At 42.8% G+C, this 23,673-nt stretch overlaps 1 protein-coding gene across 3 annotated transcripts in view; it reads left to right on the top strand.

Moving 5' to 3' along the window:
• The window catches only part of NAA15 (N-alpha-acetyltransferase 15, NatA auxiliary subunit), a 60,678-nt gene that overhangs the window by 29,470 nt on the left and 7,535 nt on the right, over window positions 1-23,673 (top strand). For 2 of the 3 annotated variants that reach the window (XM_007523754.3, XM_016188438.2), the window contains exons 5-15: window positions 423-557; window positions 3,296-3,449; window positions 6,229-6,348; window positions 8,005-8,100; window positions 8,225-8,331; window positions 9,281-9,353; window positions 11,951-12,120; window positions 14,687-14,839; window positions 15,896-16,024; window positions 18,184-18,397; window positions 20,489-20,682. In XM_007523754.3, coding sequence (XP_007523816.1) covers window positions 423-557; window positions 3,296-3,449; window positions 6,229-6,348; window positions 8,005-8,100; window positions 8,225-8,331; window positions 9,281-9,353; window positions 11,951-12,120; window positions 14,687-14,839; window positions 15,896-16,024; window positions 18,184-18,397; window positions 20,489-20,682 — 1,545 coding nt within the window. The remainder of the gene's footprint in view (window positions 1-422; window positions 558-3,295; window positions 3,450-6,228; window positions 6,349-8,004; window positions 8,101-8,224; window positions 8,332-9,280; window positions 9,354-11,950; window positions 12,121-14,686; window positions 14,840-15,895; window positions 16,025-18,183; window positions 18,398-20,488; window positions 20,683-23,673) is intronic. The other variant, XM_060179065.1, reaches the window with a different exon arrangement.

The raw sequence follows: 23,673 nt of genomic DNA, 5'->3' as shown, positions 1-23,673 counted from the left end.
CTATCACTCTTAATTTCGTAGCTGGACACTTAACAGGTCTTCATTTATTGACTTAAAGAATTTTTTAATAAATCTTTTTCTATCCGGTTTCTTCTTAGAGCTAAATGAATTGGAAAATAAAAAGACAGCTCAATCTTTTAAGAAAAAAAATACAGCCTTGTAGTCTTCATTGTGCCTCTTAATTTTTTCCGAGAGAGAGAGAGAGAGAGAGAGAGAGAGAGAGGAGGCACCAACATCACAACACTGAAGCTTCTTCCCTGTGGTGGGCCTTGAACCTGGGTCGTGTACACAGCAAAGTAGCACACAATCCAAGTGAGCTGTTCTGCTGACTGCTTAAATATTTCAGGGTATATAACACAGGCTTTTCAAAGGAATATTTGATTTACCTGTAAAACTAAGAAAATGTGTTTTTCCCCCTTAAGGAAACGAGGTATCAGTTACTTCAACTTCGACCTGCACAGAGAGCATCATGGATTGGTTACGCTATTGCTTATCATTTATTAGAAGATTATGAGATGGCAGCAAAGATTTTAGAAGAATTTAGGAAAACACAACAGGTAACAACCTGAAGCTAGACCTGTCTGGTCAACTAGGTCTGATTCAGTAAAAAGAAGCACACGTGACTTTGCCAACTTTTTATTTTGGAATAGTTTGACGTTCACAGAAAATCTGCTAGAATAGTGAGAGCTTGACGTAGGACTTTAGCCACATCAGTGATTGCTTGCATTCTACACATTATTGCTGTGATCTTTTTCTCGTTGTTACAATTGTTGTTACTGTTATTGCTGTTGGATAGGACAGAGAGAAATGGAGAGAGCAGGGGAAGACAGAGGGGGAAAGAAAGACACCTGCAGACCTGCTTCTTGAGTTCAATCCCCAGCAGCACATGTACCAGAGTGATGTCTGGTTCTTTCTTATAATTTCTCATGAATAAATAAATAAATAAATAAAATATTTTTTCTTTTTTTAAAAAAAGCACACGGGCTTAGTTAGTAATTTCTCTTTCTCCTTTCATTTATTTTTATTATTATTCTTATTTTATTTATTCCCTTTTGTTGCCCTTGTTGTTTTATTGTTGTAGTTATTATTGTTGTTGTCATTGTTGGATAGGACAGAGAGAAATGGAGAGAGGAGGGGAAGACAGAGAGGAGGAGAGAAAGACAGACACCTGCAGACCTGCTCCACCGCCTGCAGGTGGGGAGCCGGGGTTCGAACCGGGATACTTATGTTGGTCCTTGTGCTTTGCGCCACCTGCGCTTAACCCGCTGCGCTACAGCCCAACTCCCTATTATTATTTTTTTAAATCTTTACTTGTTCATTGGATATAGACAGCCAGAAATTGAGAGGGATGGGGGGGAGACAGGGAGAGAGCCACCTGCAGCCCTGCTTCACCACTCATGAAGCTTCCCCCCCGCAGGTGGGGACTGAGGGCTCAAACCCAGGTCCCTGTACATTGTAACATAAGCACTCAACAAGGTGCACCACCACCCGGCCCCTCTCCTTTCTTAATAGAAAAAGATTCATGTCATTTGGGGGAGGGGGGAGGCCAGTGTATTGACTCTGGCATATTTGCTGGTGAGGGTTGAGTAGCACCTCTTGCTTGGAAGTCCAGGTGTTTACCGCCATCATCTCCCATGTCACTCTCTTGGATTATGAGAATGAGCGTAGAGACAGATTCGAACAGTGCAGAAATACTGACATACGCGGCAGCCTTGCATTTTGTCTCCAGTGTCTCAGACTTGCCAGTCTGTCTTCCCCATTCCACCTTGAGTCTACCTGGAACAGTTTCAAAGACTGTTTAATGAATTTATGGTTGTTTTTTTTTTTAAGATTTTATTTATGAGAAAGATAGGAGAAGAGAGAAAGAACCAGACATCACTCTGTGCTGCCGGGGATCGAACTCACAACCTCATGCTTGAGAGTCCAAAGCTTTACCACTGCACCACCTCACAGACCACAGAATTTATGCTTTTTAAGAGTTTAGGGCAGTGCTTTTGTTGAAGTTCCCCCAGTTTGAATTGTTCAGTGTTTCCTTCTTGTTATATATAGTTGTGCATTTGAGACAGGAAACCACAGAAAGGATACTGAGCCTTGCTGAGGTGATTCCAGTAAGAGACACATGATGTATATTTGCTTACATGACTTGGTTGAGATGATTTCTCCACTATATTGGTGTCACAGCTTTCTTTTTATTAAGCCTTTGAAACATTGAGTAGATCACTTTTTTTTATTTTAATTTATTGGTCAGATCGAGGGGGGGTGATACTAAAGAAGAGAGACAGAGCAACACTGCAACACTGCTTCACCACTTGTAAAGCTTTTCCTGCAGGCGGGGACCAACGATTGATATTCATTCATTCTTTCATTCATTCATTCATTCATTCATTCATTCATTCATTCCCTTTTGTTGCCCTTGTTGATTTATTGTTGTAGTTATCATTGATGTTGTTGTTGGATAGAACAGAGAGAAATGGAGAGAGGAGGGGGAGAGAAAAATAGACACCTGCAGACCTGCTTCACCACCTGTGAAGTGGCTCCCCCTGCAGCTGGGGAGCCAGGGTCTTACGTCGGTCCTTGCACTTAAACTGCTGCGCTACCGCCCAACTCCCCGATGATTCTCTTTTAATGATCTTTTCTTTTATTAGAGCCAGTGAGTTATAATACTGTTATGCCTGAGGTTCCTGGTTTGATACCCACCAACACTTAGACCAAAGTGGAGTTCTGGCTTGTCTCTCTTTGTCTCAAGTGAAATTTGTCTCATGTCTCACACCTCTTTAAAATGCCGTTATTGGGGCTGAGAGGCGGCACTTGCAGTTGAGGACGCGTTATGCTGTGCGCAAGCTCTTGCAGGTGGGAACTCTAACCGAAGAAGCAGCACTGCAGGGGGCTGTCTCTCTTCCTCTCTGTCCCTCACCTCAGTTTGTCTTCATTCTGTCAAATACATGAATAAGTTAAGTAAATCTTTAATAAGTTAAAAATGCCATTTTTGTGTGGCGGGGGGAGATGGAATAATTGTTATGGAAGTAGACGCTCATGCCTGAGGCTTCTGGACTCAATCCCCAGCACTGATATAAGCCAGAGCTGAGCAGTGCTCTTATTCTCTGGTTTTCTCTCTGTACTTGCCTCTCATTAAAATAAATGAAAGTATTTTTTAATGTCATTATTTACTCGATTGCTCCGTAAGCAGATACTTATTAGGAAATTTCAGATAATCGGATACTATTAATCATATTTTTAATTTTTGTCTGAGTATATAATTTGCTGATGTGAAAACAATTTTTATATCCATACACAGACATCCCCTGATAAAGTGGATTATGAATATAGTGAGCTACTTTTATATCAGAATCAAGTTCTTCGAGAAGCAGGTCTCTATAGAGAAGCGCTGGAGCATCTCTGTACCTACGAGAAGCAGATTTGTGATAAACTTGCTGTGGAAGAAACCAAAGGTACTGTATTGTGGTTTTTAGGGTGGTTTTTTTTTTTAAATTTCTTTCTTTATTGGGGAATTAATGTTTTACATTCAACAGTAAATACAATAGTTTGTACATGCATAACATTCCCCAGTTTCCCATTTAACAATACAACCCCCACTATGTCATTTATCATCCTTCATGGACCTGTATTCTCCCCACCCACCCACCCCAGAGTCTTTTACTTTGGTGCAATACGCTGTGTTTTTTAAGAATGCCATTTATTGTAGTACTCTGCAAAACAGTGCTGAAGAATCTATTTACTTCTGGGCAGGGGTAGATAGCATAATGGTTATGCAAAGAGACTCATGCCTGAGGCTCCAAAGTCCCAGTTTCAATCCCCCTGCACCACCATAAAACCAGAGCTGGTAAAATAAATAAAAATTAAAAAGACTTTAAAAAAAAAAAAAAAAAGAATCTATTTACTTCTGACAATTCTGAGCAATTCAAGATTTTGATAATAGTAAATGAAATAGTAAATAGTAAATGAAATATTTGGATATCAAATGAAATATTTGGATATCATTATCTTTGATATGAAAATGTGAGGTTCAGCCATAATATTGGAGGCAGGCAGGATTGCATTCTAATTTTAAGAGGAGAAAAACTTAGAAACAAAGTTTTAGCAAAACTAAATACATACAGTATGTAGTGTTAAATTACATTCTAAAATACGAACCATTTATATGGGTCCTTTTAGTCTTTTGGAAATATCTCTATTTTTCAATCAAGCTTTGTTCATTTGTGTTTAGTCATTGTTTACAAGGTTTTATTTATTTCTTTTTAAAAAACTACCTTTTAAAAATATTTTGTCTATTCACTTTTGTTGCCCTTGTTTTATTGTTGTCGTCGTTGTTGGATAGGACAGAGAGAAATGGAGAGACGGGGAAGGACCTGCGACCTGCTTCACCACTTGTGAAGCGACTCCCCTGCAGGTGTGGAGCCGGGGGCTTGAAACGGGATCCTTATGCCGGTCCTTGCGCTTTGCACCACCTGTGCTTAACCTGCTGCACTACTGCCCGACTCCCAAGATTTTATTTAAAAAAATTTTTTTTTTAATTCATTTATTTATGAGAAAGATAGGAGGAGAGAGAAAGAACCAGGTATCACTCTGGTACACGTGCTGCCAGGCATTGAACACAGGACCTCATGCTTGAGAATCCAGTGCTTTAATCCACTGCACCACTTCCTGGACCACACCGTTTACAAGTTAAGAGTTCCACACCACACCTACCACCACATTTCTGTCCCCCATCCTACCAAAGAATGTCCTTCTTAACATCCAACACGAATTGAAACCAGAGGATGGGTCTGTGTGTGTGCTTTGTGATGGGCTTGTGTCCCTAAATGGAAGTGTGCAGTACTGCCATTTGTTAGAGAGGTCCACAAAAGTTGTCTTACGAGTATTTAAAGTTAAGGGAATAGTTATATTCAGTGGTGGAAAAAGTCACGACTTTCTGTAAATCCAGAAGTAAGAATGGCAGTTTATTGATAATGGGATTACTCTCTAAGAACTAATGTCTGAAGTGTTACTTTGCCCTTTGTTGTCATACACTTAGGTTTGCTTGTTTTAAATGTCTTTGGTTCCCTTAGAGCTTAATACTAGAAAGGTATGCCACATGTATAGAGGGGTTGTCCCCATAATTGACCGATGGAATTATAGCAGAAGTTAAAGTAAACCTGGAATTCTGATGGCTTTAGAAGTAGTGTGAATGTAAATCCAGGGTGTCCCTTTTTCATTTACATTGATCAGCTCTTCAGGGCCTTTAATTATAATGGCTATATGGGAAAATTTCAAATTGGTCAAAAATTAGTTTAGGCTTCTTCATTGATTATTGAACAGCCCTGTGGCTGTGGGAAAGAGCTGGCCTCAGGTTTTTTGGAATCCATGATAGTGATAAAAAAACAGACTAAAATGTTTTCCAGTATTTATTATTGGCTAGAGACAGGAATTGAGGGCAATAGGGAGAGAGCCACATGCAGCACCGCTCCACCACTTGTGAAGCTTCCTCCTGCAGGAAGCTGGGTCCTTGAACCTGGGTCCTTGAACCTGGGTCCTTGCACACGGTAATGCGTGCACTTAACCAGGTGCGCCAGTGCCTGGCCCTGAAAAACAGATTTAGAGTGTGTCCCTGATGATGGACTACCACAGCAAAATAGTTGAAAAGTTGATTCAGAGATCAGAAAGTATTACAGTGATCTATTAATTTGGATGTTGAACTTGTCTGTGTGTTGTCTGGAGTAACTGAGTCGTGGTTGATGGACGGTTGGCGGTTTGTTCATTGAATTTGGGAAAGTAGTCGAGTCAGAGAAGTATTTTAATAAATTAAAGTTGTGAAGAGGATAAGAGTTCCAAGATAAGTTGCACTTCAAAAAAGGAGGAACAATAATACAACAAGGTAAGTGATTTTTCATGATGAATTAGGACCTGGAAAGATACAAATCCTCCACCCACCCCCTAATTTGCAGCATTTTTTTAATGGAAAATTTGAGGAAATATTAATTAAAATTAGAAGATACCCCCACCTGCAGGGGAGTCGCTTCACAGGCGGTGAAGCAGGTCTGCAGGTGTCTGTCTTTCTCTTCCCCCTCTCTGTCTTCCCCTCCTCTCTCCATTTCTCTCTGTCCTATCCAACATAATGACATCAATAACAACAACAATAATAACTACAGCAATAAAACAACAAGCGCAACAAAAAGGAATAAATATTTTTTTTAAAAGATACTTGGTTTATTTATTTATTTTTTTAACTAGGGGAACTTCTGTTGCAATTATGCCGCTTGGAAGATGCAGCTGATGTTTATAGAGGGTTACAGGAGAGAAATCCTGAAAACTGGGCCTATTACAAAGGCTTAGAGAAGGCACTCAAGCCAGGTATTGTTTAAGACTTTGTAAGTTTTAATCTGTTTTATTAACATACTTTACTAGATCATTTAAAAGCATAACTGGAAAACAGTGGTTTAGGACTTCAAAATACTAATAAAAAAACTTGCAAAACTTCCATTTAAAATGGAAGACTGAACATTTTCTGGAACCTTCTACTGATTCATAGAAACAGTTGAGAAGAACATTTTAGAAGTAACTTGGAAATTCACAAATGCATAGTAGCATCAAAAACATGAAAAGGAAATTTCCATTGACAGAAACGGAGATGTCTCCCTACAGGAAAGAAGCAAACATAACTTCTGTGGCATCCTGCGGCTGTAGCAGAGTGGCCTGCCAGAGGCACAGGAATGTAGCTTTGCTGAATGAACAACACTGCTCCCTATGTGGGAAGATGGACTAAATTTCCATCCAAACTCGGGTCCCTCCCCATCACTCTGTACCATGAATGGGACCCGCCTGTGAGGGCAGGCCCAGAAACATGTCTGCAGTCAGGCAGGGTCCTCAGCAAGGTGATCTGACTTGAAGTTGCTTCCCTCAAGGCTGGTAGTGAGTCATTCCTGATACATTGATGTGTGCAAGAGAAACATCTTGCTGCAGATGATCTTGTAACGAATGCCATGCTTCCCCGGGAGCACCGCAGGTCTGGTTAATTAATCATCAGTACTGGTCAAAGGACAGGAGAGGGCATGATGGAGAAAGCTGAGACGGGAGGGCGTTGGGGCTGTGAAACAGGAAAGTGGTAGCGCCCACTAGGATGCCGAGCGATGAAAAGCCCACTTAACGACACAGTCGTTACTAGACTGCCTAGAAGAGGGCCTGTAGCTGAGGACAGACCCATGGAGTGGGAAGCTGACCCGCTGAAGAAAGCTGTGAGCCGAGAGTTAGCGAGATGAGGAGGAGTGCGATTGCGGGGTAGCTCTATAGCTGGAAAATGAATCCAAGAAGTGTCAGAAAAGAGACTGGCGGGTAGTAGGAATGTGTGCAGGTAGAATTACAGCGCCTCTCTCAGAAGTGGGTTAAAGGCGGCCTTCCAGTTTTGAAGGCTTTCTAAAAAGAAAAGTATATTTTTGTGATACAGCTATTTAAAATGTGAAATGTTAGGAGCTTTTCTAAATTAACTGTTGATGTATTTGGGTGATTGGATTAGAATTTTTCCATCTTCTGATTATGACTTTTTTTTTTAAAAAAAAACTTTATTTATAGACAGAGACAGCTAGAAATGGAGAGGGAAGTGGGTGACAGACGGGGAGAGAGACAGAGAGACACCTGCAGCCCTGCTTCACCACCCAGTCCCCGTTGACTTTTTTTTAAAACCTGACCACTGCGTAACTCTGGCTGATAGTGGTGCAGGGAATTGAACCTGGGACTTTGGATCCCCAGGCCTGAGAATCTCTTTGCATAACCATTATGCTGTCAACCCCCACCCCTATTTGACATTTTAAAAAACATGTACTTTATTTCATCTGAGATACAGAGTGTTCTGCATACTGTGCTGAGGTTTAAACGGAGGTGCCTCAGGCTTTTCAGTTCAGTGTTTTACCTGTGGAGCTATTTCCTAATCTGCAGTATAACTTTTATTTAATATACAAGTTATTATATACAAGTTATATTTATATATAAAGAAGAAACTTTCTTTGTCTGCAGCTAATATGTTAGAACGGCTAAAAATTTACGAGGAGGCCTGGACTAAATACCCCCGGGGCCTGGTGCCGAGAAGACTGCCATTAAACTTCTTATCTGGTGAGTGCCGGCGCCAGGAGTTGAGGTGGCAGTGGGATTTAGTTCTTTTCTTGGTCTTAAATGTTACTATTACAGTGCTTTGTTCGAGTTACCTGAGTAATGAGCAACGTTTTTCTATTCCAAGGTGAGAAGTTTAAAGAATGTTTGGATAAATTTCTCCGGATGAACTTCAGCAAGGGCTGCCCACCAGTCTTCAATACTCTGAGGTCTTTATACAAAGATAAAGAGAAGGTAAAGTCAAATAGGATTTGAATTCAGCAGCGAGGGCAATAAATGCCACAGACTCATTCAAATTTAGGAAAACAAAAATCTTAAGTGTCTGTAGCTTAACTTGTGGGAGCAGAAGACACGAGTCCCTTAGCTGTGACCATGCAGTCCTCCCAGGCTTGGGGGGGGACAATGGAGAGAGCTGCTGTTAATCAGCTGAGTTGGTTAAATTGGGGTCATTTAAAAGAACTATAGTTTCAGGTTCAGTAACAATAAACTAAACGAAGAGAATTAGTGTGTATATTACAAGTATTCACAGAGCTTTTGTCAAACGCAGGAACAGGGAGTGTGGCTGTGACTCAGATGCCAGAATCTGGCCTGAAACTCTTTACGATTCAGGCGTCTCCTTTAGAGTGGATGCCGTTACCTACTCCAGGACTTTAATTCTAGATTCTGGAAGAACAAATGCTAACATAGGTGCTGCTTAAATCAGATGTGTGAGCTGAAATGAGAACGAACCAAACTAAGACCCATCTGCAGGTTTGCTTCTTTTGTCCAGCTGTTCCCTGATTTTCTAGTTCAGCTTGAGACTTTACTTTCTAGTTGCCATTAAATTTTTAAAACGCTTTGTTTTAATATACACCCTCAATAATGGTTTAGTTATTTACCAAAGGTTAAGAAATTTACAAAGGGATGTGTGTTATAATGGTCGGTAAACTGCTCAGTAGTAAATAGAACACATTTTGCACAAGAGTAATAACTACCATTATTATAGATTTTATTTATTTACTAATAAGAAAGGGGAGAGAGAGAGAGAGAGGGAGAATGAACCGGACATCACTCTGGTACATGTGCTGCCCTGGATTGAACATGCTTTGAAACAAGTTCAATGCTTTATCTACTGTGCCACCTCCCGGACCACCTATTATTTACGTATGTATAATTAAAGTGTGCTTCTGTGTTTGTGCTCTAGGTGGCAATCATAGAAGAATTAGTAGTAGGTTATGAAACGTCTTTAAAAAGCTGCCGGTTATTTAACCCCAATGGTAAGTGCTGAAGGTTTATGCTTTTAACACATCTTGAGAATTTTAATGGATTATGAACTTCTTTATCAAGTCAGTAGTTTTTGTTGCGTGGGCAGAAAGCAGAATATATTCAGACTTCTTGCCCCTTTAAGTTGGAGATGCAGTAATATGCACCTCCTATGAAAATACCTGGTAAGGGACCAAAAGATGGCTAGCCTGGTAGAGTCCATGTGCTGCCTTGTGATGGGACCAGAGTTTGAACACCTGCAGCACCACGTGGAAGCTCCTTGCAGGGTGGTCAGTGTTATGAGCAGTGCTGCAGTGCCAGTGTCTCTCTCCTTGTGCAGCTGTCTCTCTAACCTCTCTGTCTCTCATCTTCTCTGTCGGGGTGGGGAATCTTCCTGCCAGGGGGTGACTTGCATGTTTACAGCATCCACAGGAGATAGAAAATTAACAACTTATAAATGAGCAGTTAATGTTGCTCAGAAGAAAGCTCCTAGACCTGTTGAATTTTAAGTTTTGCCTGTGGTTGATATGGTGGGGCCAGACCAGATGCTCTTACAGGTTGGATATTTCTCACCCAGCTCTGCACTATAGGAAAGAATGAAGAAAAAAAATAATGAGTCACATTAACATTTTGACATTTTTAAAAATATTTATTCCCTTTTGTTGCCCTTGTTGTTTTATTGTTGTAGTTATTGACACCATTTTTGGATAGGGCAGAGAGAAACGGAGAGAGTGCTGGGATAGCCTGAGGGTGCTTCTTCCTGAGCTAGTGCTCTCTGGGTTGGAGAGAACTCAACTGGAGCCGATCTAGGCTGCTGCGTGGGAGAGGGATCAGGATCAGGAACTCGTGCCGCACTAACTTCGCAGGAGATACACTCTGGAACTCTTGGAGCCGAAAGCAATTTCCAAGTGTCTTTAATCAGAAGAGCAGCTGTTTTTATACTCTCCAAGTAGGGTGGAAACAGGATGTGACATAGAGAGGAAGGAGCAAAAAGTGACTGGTAGAAGATCAGGGTGTGACAAGGAGAGGATCAGGGTGTGACAAGGAGAGGGGGTGGAGCAGGTGAGAATTCTACCACTAAACCACCAATGCCCTGGGGGGGGTGTGGTGCTTTATGTAAATGTAAAAGTGATTTATGTAAATAGACCAAAGCTTTGAATGGGATCAAATCAATCCCTATATAGGCATATGGTTAAGCAGAAGCCAGGGGGAGCTGGCATACTATCCAACAAGAGAGGAGGGGAAGACAGAGAGGAGAGAAAGATATAAACCTGCAGACCTGCTTCACCTCCTGTGAAGCGACTCCTCTGCAGGTGCGCCACCTGTGCTTAAGCCACTGCACTACTGCCTGATTCCCCATTATGAAAATTTCACACACGACTTTTTCCAACAGCTATAGAATCTGATAAGTAATAATAGTGAATTTCTTTTTACCTGCCAACTAGATTGAGTAATTATTAACTCACTGTGAGATTTACTTCACTATATTCACAGCCTCCTTTCCTATACTCCTCTGTTGTTTTGGTACAAATCCCAGGTTTCAATACTCTAAAATTCAATATGCCTGAATGTCACTTTCTTCCTTTTGTTTCTGTTTAAAGTATTTTATTCATTCATTTTTTTTTTTTTTTATTGGATAGAGACAGAGAAAATGAGATGGAGGGGAGAATAGGGGTAAAGAATGAGAGATACCTGTAGCATTACTTCGCCTTCCGTGAAGCTTCCTACTTGTAGGTAGGGCCAGGGGCTGGACTGGGGCCATGGGCGTGATAGTATGTGCACTCTACTGGATGCGCCATTTTTCTCCCTCTCAATCTCCCCCCATCTCAAATTCTGTGTCTATCCAATAATAAATAAATAAAAATTTAAAAAAAGCATGGCACAGTCCTTTTCTATTCTAACATCTAGGGGTACTTTTCTAACTAGATATAACAGCAGGAACTATTTTCCTTAAACATTTTATTTTATTCATAAGTGAGGGAGAGGAGCTGGCGTGCATGGTAGGGCACAGTTATTAAGATGTGCAAGGACCTGGATTCCAACCGCTCAGTTCAAGCCCCCAAGTGTAGCAGTGAAGTGAAGCTTCATGAGTAGTGGAATAGTGCTGTAGCTGTCCCCTCTCTGTCTCTGGGGAGTATGCCCTGTATCCTCATGTAGGCACTGAGCCCTGGTGATAATCCTGGTGTTAGAGAGAGAGAGAGAAATTATCAGGAAGGAAACATCACTGTGGGCACATGTAGTGACAGGGATCTAATTCAGAACTTTATGTGTGCAGGGGTCTAGTACCAGTGCCACTAAACTATTTTTATTTATTTATTAGATAGCCGGAACTCAAGAGGGGAGGGGTGATAGAGATGGAGAGAGACAGAGAGACGCCTGCAGCCCTTCTTCACCACTCTCGAAGCTTTCCCCCTGCAGGTGGGGACCGGGGACTGAAACCCAGGTCCATGTGCACTGTAACACCCTGCACTCAACCAGGTGCGCCACCACCCGGCCGACCAAACTATGCCCCCACACCCCCGAATAAATACAGAGCAGTTCTTTGGTGGGTCCTCAGGAATGACTACATTGAATTCCTTTGCTCTCACTCTCCCCACCCCCACTGTTGAAGATGATGGAAAAGAGGAGCCACCAACCACGCTGCTCTGGGTCCAGTACTACCTGGCACAGCACTATGACAAAACCGGCCAGCCCTCCATTGCCCTGGACTATATCAACACTGCCATCGAGAGCACACCTACGTTGATAGAACTCTTTCTTGTGAAAGCTAAAATCTACAAGGTAAAAATCTTATTTTTTTGTATGTATGTAATAGAGTATATCTTTCCTCTGCTTCATAACTTAAATGCTTTGAGATACGGCTCTTCAGACTTCAGCAGCTTTTCTGATGACTTTAGACCTGTCATAGTCATGCTGATTTGCTTTTTTAAAAGTGTGTCACAGTGGGTCATAATTACATATTCTCAGAAGCATTTCTGGATTGGGGGTTTTAAAAAAAATTTTGTTGCCCTTTTCATAGTTATTATTGTTATTGATGTTTTCGTTGGAGAGAGAAATGGAGAGAGGAGGTGAAGACAGAGAGGAGAAGAGAAAGATAGACACCTGCAGACCTGCTTCACCGCCTGTGAATTGACTCCCTTGCAGGTGGGGAGCCGGGGGCTCCAACCGGGATCCTCACACAGGTCTTTGTGCCACATGCGCTTAACCTGCTGCGCTGCCTTAACCTGCTGGGCTAACGCCTGACTTGGGGGCGGGGCAGGTTTGAGTAGTAAGAGTAGCTAGTTGAAGATAGTTCTGCTTACTGTCAAGTAGTTGTTTCTGTTAACATTTGAGTGTCATGTGTCAATATCTCACAGTCTTAATGAAATGATTGTGCCGCTGTAAGTTCAACTGTGTAGCTTTGCCTCCTGAGCTGTTTTTTTTTTTTTTTAAAGATTTTATTTATTTATTGATGAGAAAGATAAGAGAGAGAGAGAGAGAGAGAGAGAGAGAGAGAGAGAACCAGACATCACTCTGGTACATGTGCTATCAGGGCTTGAACTCAGGACCTCATGCTTGAGAGTCAAGCGCTTTATCCACTTTGCCACCTCCCGGACCACGCCTCCTGAGCTCTTGGGTCTTGCTTGGAGAATCTCCGGTCGTATATTCTGGCACCATCTTTTAAGTTAAGTTAACTATGCTTGTGTTTCTCAGTATAATTTAGTCATAAGAACTCTTGTGGAAGAGACTGTACACCAATAATTTGTTTGCCAGGCTGTAATGAAGTTAAGTAATGTTTTCATAGTGCTTTGCAGAGATGAATGATGTTCATTAGTTCTGTGGCTCTGCTAGATGTACTAATTAGGTGATTTAAAGTGGGTGTCACTTTGTGAGGTGTCCACTGATTGTCCTCATCAGTTTTCATGTCCCTCTGAAGTAGAAACTCGTCTATCCCTTTACTTCTTCCCCTCCCTTCCTCCTCCCTTCCTCTTTCTCTTTCATTACCTCACTCCCTTACTGCCGGAATTCCTGCCTGCCTTTGTTTTGTTTTTTTCCACTCCCCTTCCTTTCTTTTTTTGGGGGGTCGTTTTTTCTGGGGCTTCACTGCTCCTGATGGACCTTTTTTTTCCTCAGATAGAAATAGAGATGATGAAAGAGACCACAGCACTGAAGGCTCCTTTAGTGTAGTGGGCCAGGCTTGAACCTGGGTTGCACACGTGACAAAGCAGACACTGTCCAAGTGAGCGATTCTGCCTACCTGTCTCTCTGTCTTCCTTCTTCTCCTTGGCTTTGCATTTTTGCTTTCCTTTTCCTGAACCTGGGATCTTGGGACTTCAGGCTTGAGAGTCTTTCTGCATAACCATTATGCTGTCTCCCCTACCCACCCCCCTTTCCCCTCCCCTCCAGGGTTACCATCATTCCTGCACTAGGAATCCGCTGCTCCCGGAGGCCGTTTTTTCTATTACATTGTTGTTATTGCTGCTGTTGTTGGCTAGGACACTGAAAAATCGAGAGAGGAGGGGGAGAGAAAGATAGACAACTGCAGACCTGCTTTACTGCGGGGAGCCAGGGGCTCAAACTGGATTATCTACTCCAGTACGTGCCTGTGCTCCATGCCGTGTGTGTTTAACCCAGTGTGCCGCCGCCGCCACCAATTATTTTTATTACCTTCACACTGACTTTTATTTGTACTGACTTAGTGATTTCCACTATTACTGTTGATTCAACCATTAATTCTGAGTATTGGCTGTGCTGGACAATGAGGTCATAGCTGTAGAAAGAACCGGTAATACAAGTCTTTGCTATCAAAGTGTCTACGGTCAGACTTACACCGTGGCAGTATAGATAGATATATATATCTACTTTCCTTTTAGGCCTTAAGAATCAGAACAGTTTTTTAATTTTATTTATTTATTTATTTATTTTAATTTTCCCTGTTGTTGTCCTTGTTGTCTTTTTTTTATTGTTGTTGTAGTTTTTATTGTTGTTGTTATTGCTGTCATAGTTTTTATATAGGACAGAGAGAAATGGAGAGAGGAGGGGGAGACAGAGAGGGGAAGAGAAAGACAGACACCTGCAGACCTGCTTCACCGCCTGTGATGTGACTCCCCTGCAGGTGGGGAGCCGGGGGCTCGAACCGAGATCCTCAAGTTGGTCCTTGTGCTTTGCGCCACATGCACGTAACTCGGCGCTATCTGCCGACTCCCAAGAATCAGAACAGTTTTTAACCAGTCACAAATGTAAAAATAAAAAAAGATTAAAAAATCAGAACAATTTGTTTATGTTTTAGTTATTTATTAACAGCTAACTAATTACCATAGTAAAAATTGGACCCTCACCATTTCACTTTGCTTTTGCACCCTGTAAGCATGCCGGGAATATTAAAGAAGCTGCAAGGTGGATGGATGAAGCCCAGGCCTTGGACACAGCAGACAGATTCATTAACTCCAAGTGTGCAAAATACATGTTGAAAGCCAACCTGATCAAAGAAGCTGAAGAGATGTGCTCCAAGTTCACGAGGGTTGGTACTGGTTCTTTCCACGAGAACATGAGCTAGTTCATACGTACACTTTTCCAGAGGTGGTTTTTTGTTTGTTTGTTTGTTTTCCACCAGAGCACTTATCAGCTCTGGCTTATGGTGGTGCAGGGGGATTGAACCTGGCACTTTGGAGCCTCAGGAATGAGTCTCTTTGCATAACTGTTATGATAGCTACACCCACCCCAGCGTTAATTTCTAATCTGTTTAAACGTCACAGTGAATTTTCATTAAGTTGATTTACTAATGGGCAGAAATCACTCGTCTAAAACATTTTTTAGTTTAGGTGTTCAGATAAATATTTCTTTAACATCCCCCCCCCCCCCGTCTCATTGACGAGAGAGAGGCAACACCATGGTGTCATGTGGTGCAGGGGATTGAACTCATGCTTCTAAGCCCACTAGTTACTGTCCCACATCCCAGGTAGCCAGATGCAAGCTCTAGCACAGAAAGGGACATAATTGTGTTCCTGCTGAGTACTCGTGCTCTGTTACTTGGGATCCACTTCAACTCTGGCTATGCAGATTTTCTGATAACTGTTTATAAAGTTAGGGTTTTGTTTTTGTGGTTTATTGTTAGAATGTCAAATTACAGCATCTGCACTCACCTCCTCTGGTTGCAGGCAGGACATTCTTGTTGTTGGTGTTGGTCTTTGCATGGTTCTGCCAGTCTCAATGGAAACTTTTTTCCTCCCCCTAAGATGGAGGGCGAGAGCGAGGATTGAGGCGTCACAGTGCCGTCCGTCGCTCAGGAAGCTCCCCCTGTGCGGTTGTTCTCATGCAGTGGCCAGGGGTGAGCTGTTTCCAGGCCCCTCACATATATATTTTTAAAATCGCTTTATTGAGGACATGTAGTTTTATAGGATCGTTGGCACAGGGGTCATGTCACATATTAATGGGTCTCTCTTACTCTGAGAATGGTTTGATAATTAGAAAAATGATTTTGAAAGAATTTAAACCATTGCTCATTTGTATCTTCTGAAATCCTATGGTGAAATAATGCCTTTGGTAAGAACTGTCTTGATACATGATTTTTATGTAGGAAGGAACGTCTGCAGTAGAGAACTTGAATGAGATGCAGTGCATGTGGTTCCAGACAGAATGCGCACAGGCTTATAAAGCAATGAATAAATTTGGTGAAGCACTTAAAAAGTGTCACGAGATTGAGAGAGTAAGTATCCTACCTTGCTTTATTTTGTTATACTTTGAATCTTGGTGAAAAGTTGAATTGATTTCCCTGTAATTCATAGCGAGCCATTTCTAAAGCCAGTATTTCGCTGCCACTACAGATATCCGGGGAGGGTGCTGGCTTGTACTGAGGCTTTCAGGTTCCTTGATCCAGGCACTTGAGGAAGCTCAGTGCTGTTTCCCTCTCTGCCTGAAAAAGGTAGCCTAAAATAGTGAGCAAGCCCCACTGGTGTAAAGAGAGAGACTTCAGAAAGTCATTCTATTTTCGTAATGGGAAATAGATTATACTTTCAGGATACTTAACCATTTAAAAAAAATTTTTTTAGTATTTATTTATTAATCCGTTTTTGTTGCCCCTGTGGTTTTATTGTTATAGTTATTATTGGTGTTGTTGGATAGGACAGAGAGAAATGGAGAGAGGAGGGGAAGACAAAGAGGGGGAGAGAAAGATAGGCACCTGCAGACCTGCTTTACCGCCAGTGAAATGACTCCCCTGCAGGTGGGGAGCCGGGGGCTTGAACCGGGATCCTTACACCAGCCCTTGCGCTCTGCGCCACTTGCGCGTAACCCGCTGGGCTACCGCCTGACTCCTACTTAACCATTTAATATTTTTTTAGGAATTAATGCAGAAACCTTAGAATTCTCATCTTGACTTTCTGTTTCTTTTAGCTATCCCCGCCCCCAGTAGGTGCAGTGGCTTCACACACATAGCTAGCTGTTACCTTGGAAACCTTGTTTGTACATTTTGTTAATGCTATATGTCCTTAAGATTTAAAAGATCACAAAATATGACATACGTTTTTAAATTTTATTTATTTATTATTGGATAGAGACAGAAATTGAGAGGGGAGTAGGAGGTAGAGAAGGCAAGAGAGACATCTGCAGCCTTGCTTCACCACTCGTGAAATTTTCCACCTGCAGGTGAGGACAAGGGACTTGAACCTGGGTCCTTGCACACTGTTGTGTGTGCAGTTAACCAGCTACGCCACTTCCTGGCCCCTGAAATTGTATTTCTGTGCATATAAATCTACTGTATTGTGTTATATACTAGGTTTGACTAAGGATAGGTGCATTACTGTTTTAAGTACTGCAGTTTCCTTTTCAAATTCAGTGGTTGATACATCTGCCTTATAGTTTTCTGCTTCATATGCAAAGTATTTGTTTTGCTCTTTGTTATTGAGTCCTTGCTACCAGGCCTCCACTGGGACTTTGTGCCAGAACAGTTCCATTATTCTTGGCAGTCTTCTCCCTCCTCCCCCCAGTTGCATGTAAAAGGCAAAGATAGAGGGAGCCAGGCAGTGGCACAGCGGTGCAAAGCACACATGCTACAAAGTGCAAGGGCCAACATAAGGATCCCAGTTGGAGCCCACTCCCTACCTGCAGGGAGGTCGCTTCACAAGCAGTGAAGCAGGTCTGCAGGTGTTTGTCTTTCTCTCCCCGTCTTCCTCTCCTCTCTCGATTTCTCCCTGTCCTATCCAGCAACAATGACAGCAATAACAATAGTAATAAGCACAACAACGATAAACAAGGGCAACAAAAGAGAAAAAATAGTCTCCAGGAGGAGTGGATTCGTGGTGCAGGCACTGAGCCCCAGCAATAACCCTGGAGGCAAAAAAAACAAATACAAAGAAAAAACCCAGAGAGGAGGAGGGACACTCCAGCATCGAGTCACTGCTGGTGAACTCTTCCTCTGTGTACCTCTCCCATGTGGTGACCGGGGACTAGGTCCTTGTGCGTGGTATGGTGTGTGCTTTACAGGCTAAGCTCCTCCCTCTCTCTCTCTCTCTCTCTCTCTCTCTCCTCCTCCTCCCTCCTTCCTTCCTCTCTCTTTCAATTTTTTTGGTATTACCTTTATTTATTGGATAGAGATAGCCAGAAATGGGAAGAGAAGGGAGTGATAGAGGGAAAGAGAGACACCTGCAGCTCTGTTTCACCACTTGTGATACTTTCTACCTGCAGGTAGGGACCTGGGGCTTGAACCTGGGTCCTTGCGCATTGTAACATGTCCACTCAATCCTATACACCACCACTCAGCGCCCCCTTTATTTTTCTTAATGCTAAGGAAATTAGTAATTGTCCTGGGCTGTGGTTTTTCTTTGAAATTGTTATACTTCAGCATAATAAAAGAGGTAATTTTGTTAGCATTTTATAGAAATCACTGATGACCAGTTTGACTTTCATACATATTGTATGAGGAAGATTACCCTTAGATCATATGTGGACTTACTAAAGCTAGAAGATATACTTCGACAACATCCGTTTTACTTCAAGGCAGCAAGGATTGCTATAGAGATATACCTGAAGCTTCACGACAACCCCCTCACGGATGAGAATAAAGAGCATGAAGCTGATACAGGTATAGTAGTCAAAGATTTATTGTGTGTGCGTGTGTGTGTGTGTGTGTGTGTGTGTGTGCGCGCACCTTATAGTTCACTGAGCTATTGAGTGTCATGTGGGAATATAGTTTACATGTTTACCAAGTGATGGGGGTCTCTGTGCGTTTCTTTAAGGAGCAAAAGAAAAATACTAAACTTTATATTTCCAAGAACTGAATTTGTAGCTGGCAATTCGTTTTTATGGAGTTGAATCTCAAGGGTTTTAATATGTACTTTATCCAGTACTGTAACTTCATGAGTGCAAGACTATCAGTTGTTTTTTTTTAATATTTTATATATTTTTTATTATATTTATTTTCCCTTTTGTTGTCTTTGTTTTTCTTGATGTCCTCATTGTTGGACAGGACAGGGAGAAATGGAAAGAGATGGGGAAGACGGGGGGAGAGAAAGACAGACACCTGCAGACCTGCTTCACCGCCTGTGAAGCGACTCCCCTGCAGGTGGGGAGCCGGGGCCCGAATCAGGATCCTTACACCACTGGTCCTTGCGCCTTGTGCCACGTGTGCTTAACCTGCTGTACTACCACCCGACTCCCAAGACTATCAGTTGTTAACTGTACAATTAGTGTTGGAACTCTACATTCGCTTTCTCTTTTTTAATAGTCATTTGTAATTAACCTGCCTGGGTTGTGAATTAAGGGAGCTAGTTGCTCAGTAATGCTGGCATGGTAGGTCACCTGTATAGCGTGCCTGCTTTGCATGCACGTGGCCCAGGTTTGAGCTTGACTCCTACTGCACTGGGGCAAGTTTCATTGCTGTGTCTTTCCCTGATGTGTGCCCTTTGCCCCCTCCCCCTCCATACCCTCCATACACACCGCCATGCTCTCAGTCTGAAAAAAGTTGACCTGATGCAGTAAAGCCTTGCAGATGACCCAAAATACGTGCCCTAGGGAGTTGGGGGCGGTAGCGCAGCAGGTTAAGTAGCGCAGCACATGGCGCAGAGCGCAAGGGCCGGTGTAAGGATCCTGTTTGAGCCCACCTGCAGGGGGTCACTTCACAAACGGTGAAGCAGGTCTGCAGGTGTCTTTCTCTCCTCCTCTCTGTCTTCCCCATCTCTCTCCATTTCTCTCTGTCCTACCCAACAACAGGTATTACAAGAATAACAACAACAACAAGAGCAACAAGATGGGAAAAATAGCCTCCAGGAGCAGTGGATTTATAGTGCAGGCACCAAGCCCCAGTAATAACTCTGGAGGCAAATAATAATAATTTTTAAAAGTGCCCTGGACTTTAACACTGGCAAATTTTTTTCAAGTAGGATATTTTTGGGAAACTACATATATGTGTAGTTAGTCAAACTGAAAGTGACTTGGGCATGTAGAAGGGTAGAGATTTCTAGCACATTCTGTGCCTTAGAACTGAGTCTTCAGTTACAGTTCACACTTACAAGAAGTAGTAAAGCTAGGTTTTGAAGGGAAGAATTTGCGGGCCTATTTTATCTTTTTATTTTATTTATAATTACAACAATAAAACAACAAGGGCAATAAGAGAATAAATATTAAAATAAATAAATAATGGGAGTCAGGCAATAGCACTGTGGGTTAAGCACACGTGGCACAAAGCGCAAGGACTGGCGTAAGGATCCCGGTACAAGCCCCTGGCTCCCCACCTGCAGAGGGGTCGCTTCACAAGTGGTGAAGCAGGTCTGCAGGTGTCTGTCTTTCTCTCCCCCTCTCTGTATTCCCCTGCTCTCTCCTCTCTCCATTTCTCTCTGTCCTATCCAACAACGACGATATCAATAACAACAACGAAATAACCACAACAATAAATAACAAGGGCAACAAAAGGGAATGAATAAATAAATAAATATCAGATAAATAAATAAATAAATAAATAAATAAATAAATAAATAATGGCTCTTAAAGAGAGGCCGAGAGAGCGCTGACTTAGCATGCTCAGCTCTGGCTTACGATGTTACCATGAAAATCATCTGCTTACCTACCCACTGTGCTAGCTCCTCACCTTTATGCTTATGGGAGTTTGTATGGGAACACCAGATCTTAGTAGCTGAACATTACTGACCTTAGTAACATTTACTGACACTTCTTACAGCAAACATGTCTGATAAGGAGTTGAAGAAGCTCCGTAATAAACAAAGACGAGCCCAAAAGAAAGCCCAACTAGAAGAAGAGAAAAAAAATGCAGAAAAAGAAAAGCAGCAGAGAAATCAGAAAAAGAAGAAGGATGATGATGATGAGGAAATTGGAGGTCCAAAAGAAGAACTTATTCCTGAAAAGCTGGCCAAGGTATTAATAGTGTTCAGCACCCTCCAGAGGAGTTTCCTCACCAGTTACTGCCATTTATAGTATCTTATCTAGCCCTTCTCATTAGGGATTTTAGCACAAAAATCGTTGTAGGTTTTAGCCTTTGAGGTTTTATTTTTTTCCCTTTGATTATACTTCATGCCTTGAACTTGAAATAAGGAGTTTGAACCAGGGTACGTCTGGTAATGGTATACTTGACTGTTAGTCATTGTGGTCTCTGTGGACACTTTGTTCATCTCTCTGGCAGTTTCCTATTTATTGGAGACTAAAGAAATCTCATAATCTCTCTCCTTCTTCCCCTCTTCTCTCTCCCTCTCGAGTTATTGCTGGAGCTCAGTGCCAGTACTGTGAATCACTGTTCCTGCCAGCCACATTTTTCCCATTTCTATTAGAGGACAGAGAGAAAATGAGAGAGGAGGGGAAGATAGATAGAGATACCTGTAGATCTGCTCCACCGCTTAAGAAGCAACCCCCTTGCAGATAGGGAGCAAACCGCTCAAACCAGCGTCGTTGTGCAGGTCCTTGTGCTTGGCGCTGTGTGTCCAACCCGGTGCGCCACTACCCAGCCCCCATCTAGAGAATCTGGAAGAGTGAGGCCTTTGCTTTGGTGTGACCTTTTCCAGGTAAGAGAGACAGAGAGAACGACCCCAGCACCTAAGTGGCCTCCAGTGCACTGGGAATTGACTTGTACCTGGGGGCTTCACTTGGCAAAGCAACACAGTATCCCAATGAGTTGGCGCAAAGGACTGAACATGGACCTTCTGGCCTGAGAGTCGTTGCATAACCATTATGCTGTCTCCTGCATCCGGAACACTCCTGTCTTTAAAAAGTGGTCAGCCAGGCTAAATTGAACTTGTTAAAAAATGAATATTGGGAGTCGGGCAGTAGCGCAGCAGGTTAAGCACTTGTGGTGCAAAGCACAAGGACCGGCGTTAGGATCCTGGTTCGAGCCCCCGGCACCCCACCTGCAGGGGAGGCACTTCACAGGCGGTGCAGCAGGTCTGCAGGTGTCTGTCTTTCTCTCTCCTCTGTCTTCCCCTCCTCTCTGCATTTCTCTGTCCTGTCCTGAGCCTATTGTATGTGCTGAGACTATCTGAACACCTGTTTGTTGCCCTGTTGGCGCTGGGGCTTCACTGCCCCAGGTCGGGTTTTTCAGTTTCAGCGGGTGAGTGAGGCCACCACCACACCTAAGCTTCCTTCAGTGCAGTGTGGGCCCGAATTGAGTGTAGGTCATACGGGGCAACATAAGTGCTCTGTCCGAGTTAGCTATGTTGCTGGCCCAAGGCAAAGATCTTATGGTATGCATTCCTAATTTTTTTTTTTAAATGTAGTTGAATGAGGGAATGACACAGAAAGATAGACAGAATGGAATACCAGAGCACTGCTCAGCTCTGTCTTCTGGGGGTGCTGAGGATTGAACCTGGGGCCTCAGCTTTAGGCATCAAAGTCTTTTGCAGAACCACTAGACTGTCTCCCCTATGTGTGCGTGTGTGTGTCTTAATGTCAAAATGCTGAAGCAAGAGGCTGATGGTAGTGCATCGGGTTAAGTGCACATGGCCCGAAGCTCACGGACCAGCGTAAAAATCCTGGTTCAAGCCCCTGGCTCCCCACTTGCAAGGAGGTCACTTCACAAGCAGTGAAGCAGGTCTGCAGGTGCCTATCTTTCTCTCCCCCTCTCTGTCTTCCCCATCTCTCTTGATTTCTTTCTGTCTTATCCAACAACAGTGACAGCAATAACAACGGTAACAAGGGCAACAAAAGGGAGAAAAATATTCGTACCAGGTTTCATTGATAACCCTGGAGGCAAAAACAACACTGAAGCCAAGCCATCTATTGTTACACGAAGCTTTTTTTTTTTTTTCTTTTTTCCTCACTCCATGGTTATTGCTGGCGCTCAGTGCCTGCATTACGAATCCGCTGCTCCTACAGGCTATGTTTTCCCTTTTGTTGCCCTTGTTATCGTTGTTATTGATGTCATCATTGCTGGATGGGACAGAGAAGAATCAAGAGAGGAGGGGAAGAAGGGGGTGGTGGAGAAAGACACCTGCAGACCTGCTTCAGTGCCTGTGAAGTGACTTCCCTGCAGGTGGGGCGCCAGGGGCTCAAACCAGGATCTATATCCCGGTCCTTGTGCTTCACGCCACGTGTGCTTAACCCACTGTGCCACCACCCAGCCCCCTACAAAAAGTATTTTTTATTACATTCTAGCATACCTTTGTAGTTGTCTTCTGGCCCTAGTTTTTATATGCCTCTGCATTTACGGAAGATGAATATAGAATCCAGATGTTCAGTGCCATTTTGATAAACACAGTTTACCATTCCTAGCCCTGGCAGATAGGAAATACTTTTGTTTCAGTACTCAGTCTAGGAGTCTGTCAGTAGCACTGTGTAGTAAACATTGTGTCTGCCTAGTAATGACTATGAATTAGTAAGTAAGTAACAGGACATTGCTATCATTACTACAGGTAGCAGGCCAGGTTTCTAGAATCTTTTCCCCTACTTTGGCCATGAATGCAGTTTTGTTTTGAAAAGCTACTTGCTGAAGGTAGAGTGTGAATTCTTGATCTTGGGTAGGGAGGTGGGTGGGTAGAAACTGCAGCTAAGGAAAATTAAAGGGAGTCTGGTGGTAGCACAGTGGGTTAAGCGTAGGTGGCGCAAAGTGCAAGGACTGGCATAAAGATCCCGGTTCAAGCCCCTGGCTCCCCACCTGCAGGGGAGCCGCTTCACAATTGGTGAAGCTGGTCTGCAGGTGTCTGTCTTTCTCTCCCCATCTCTGTCTTCCCCTCCTCTCTCCATTTCTCTCTGTCCTATCCAACAACAATGACATCAACAAAAATAATAATAACTACAACAACAATAAAACAACAAGGGCAACAAAAGGGAATAAATAAATAAATATTTTAAGAAAAGGGTTTAACGGAGGGGGACACTTTAGTTTTATAGTAGAATACTTAGAGGAAGAGTAGATGCTGG

This window comes from Erinaceus europaeus, chromosome 19, assembly GCF_950295315.1.
Source record: "Erinaceus europaeus chromosome 19, mEriEur2.1, whole genome shotgun sequence".
Lineage (NCBI taxonomy): Eukaryota > Metazoa > Chordata > Mammalia > Eulipotyphla > Erinaceidae > Erinaceus > Erinaceus europaeus.
This window is presented reverse-complemented; position numbering and strand designations above follow the sequence as displayed.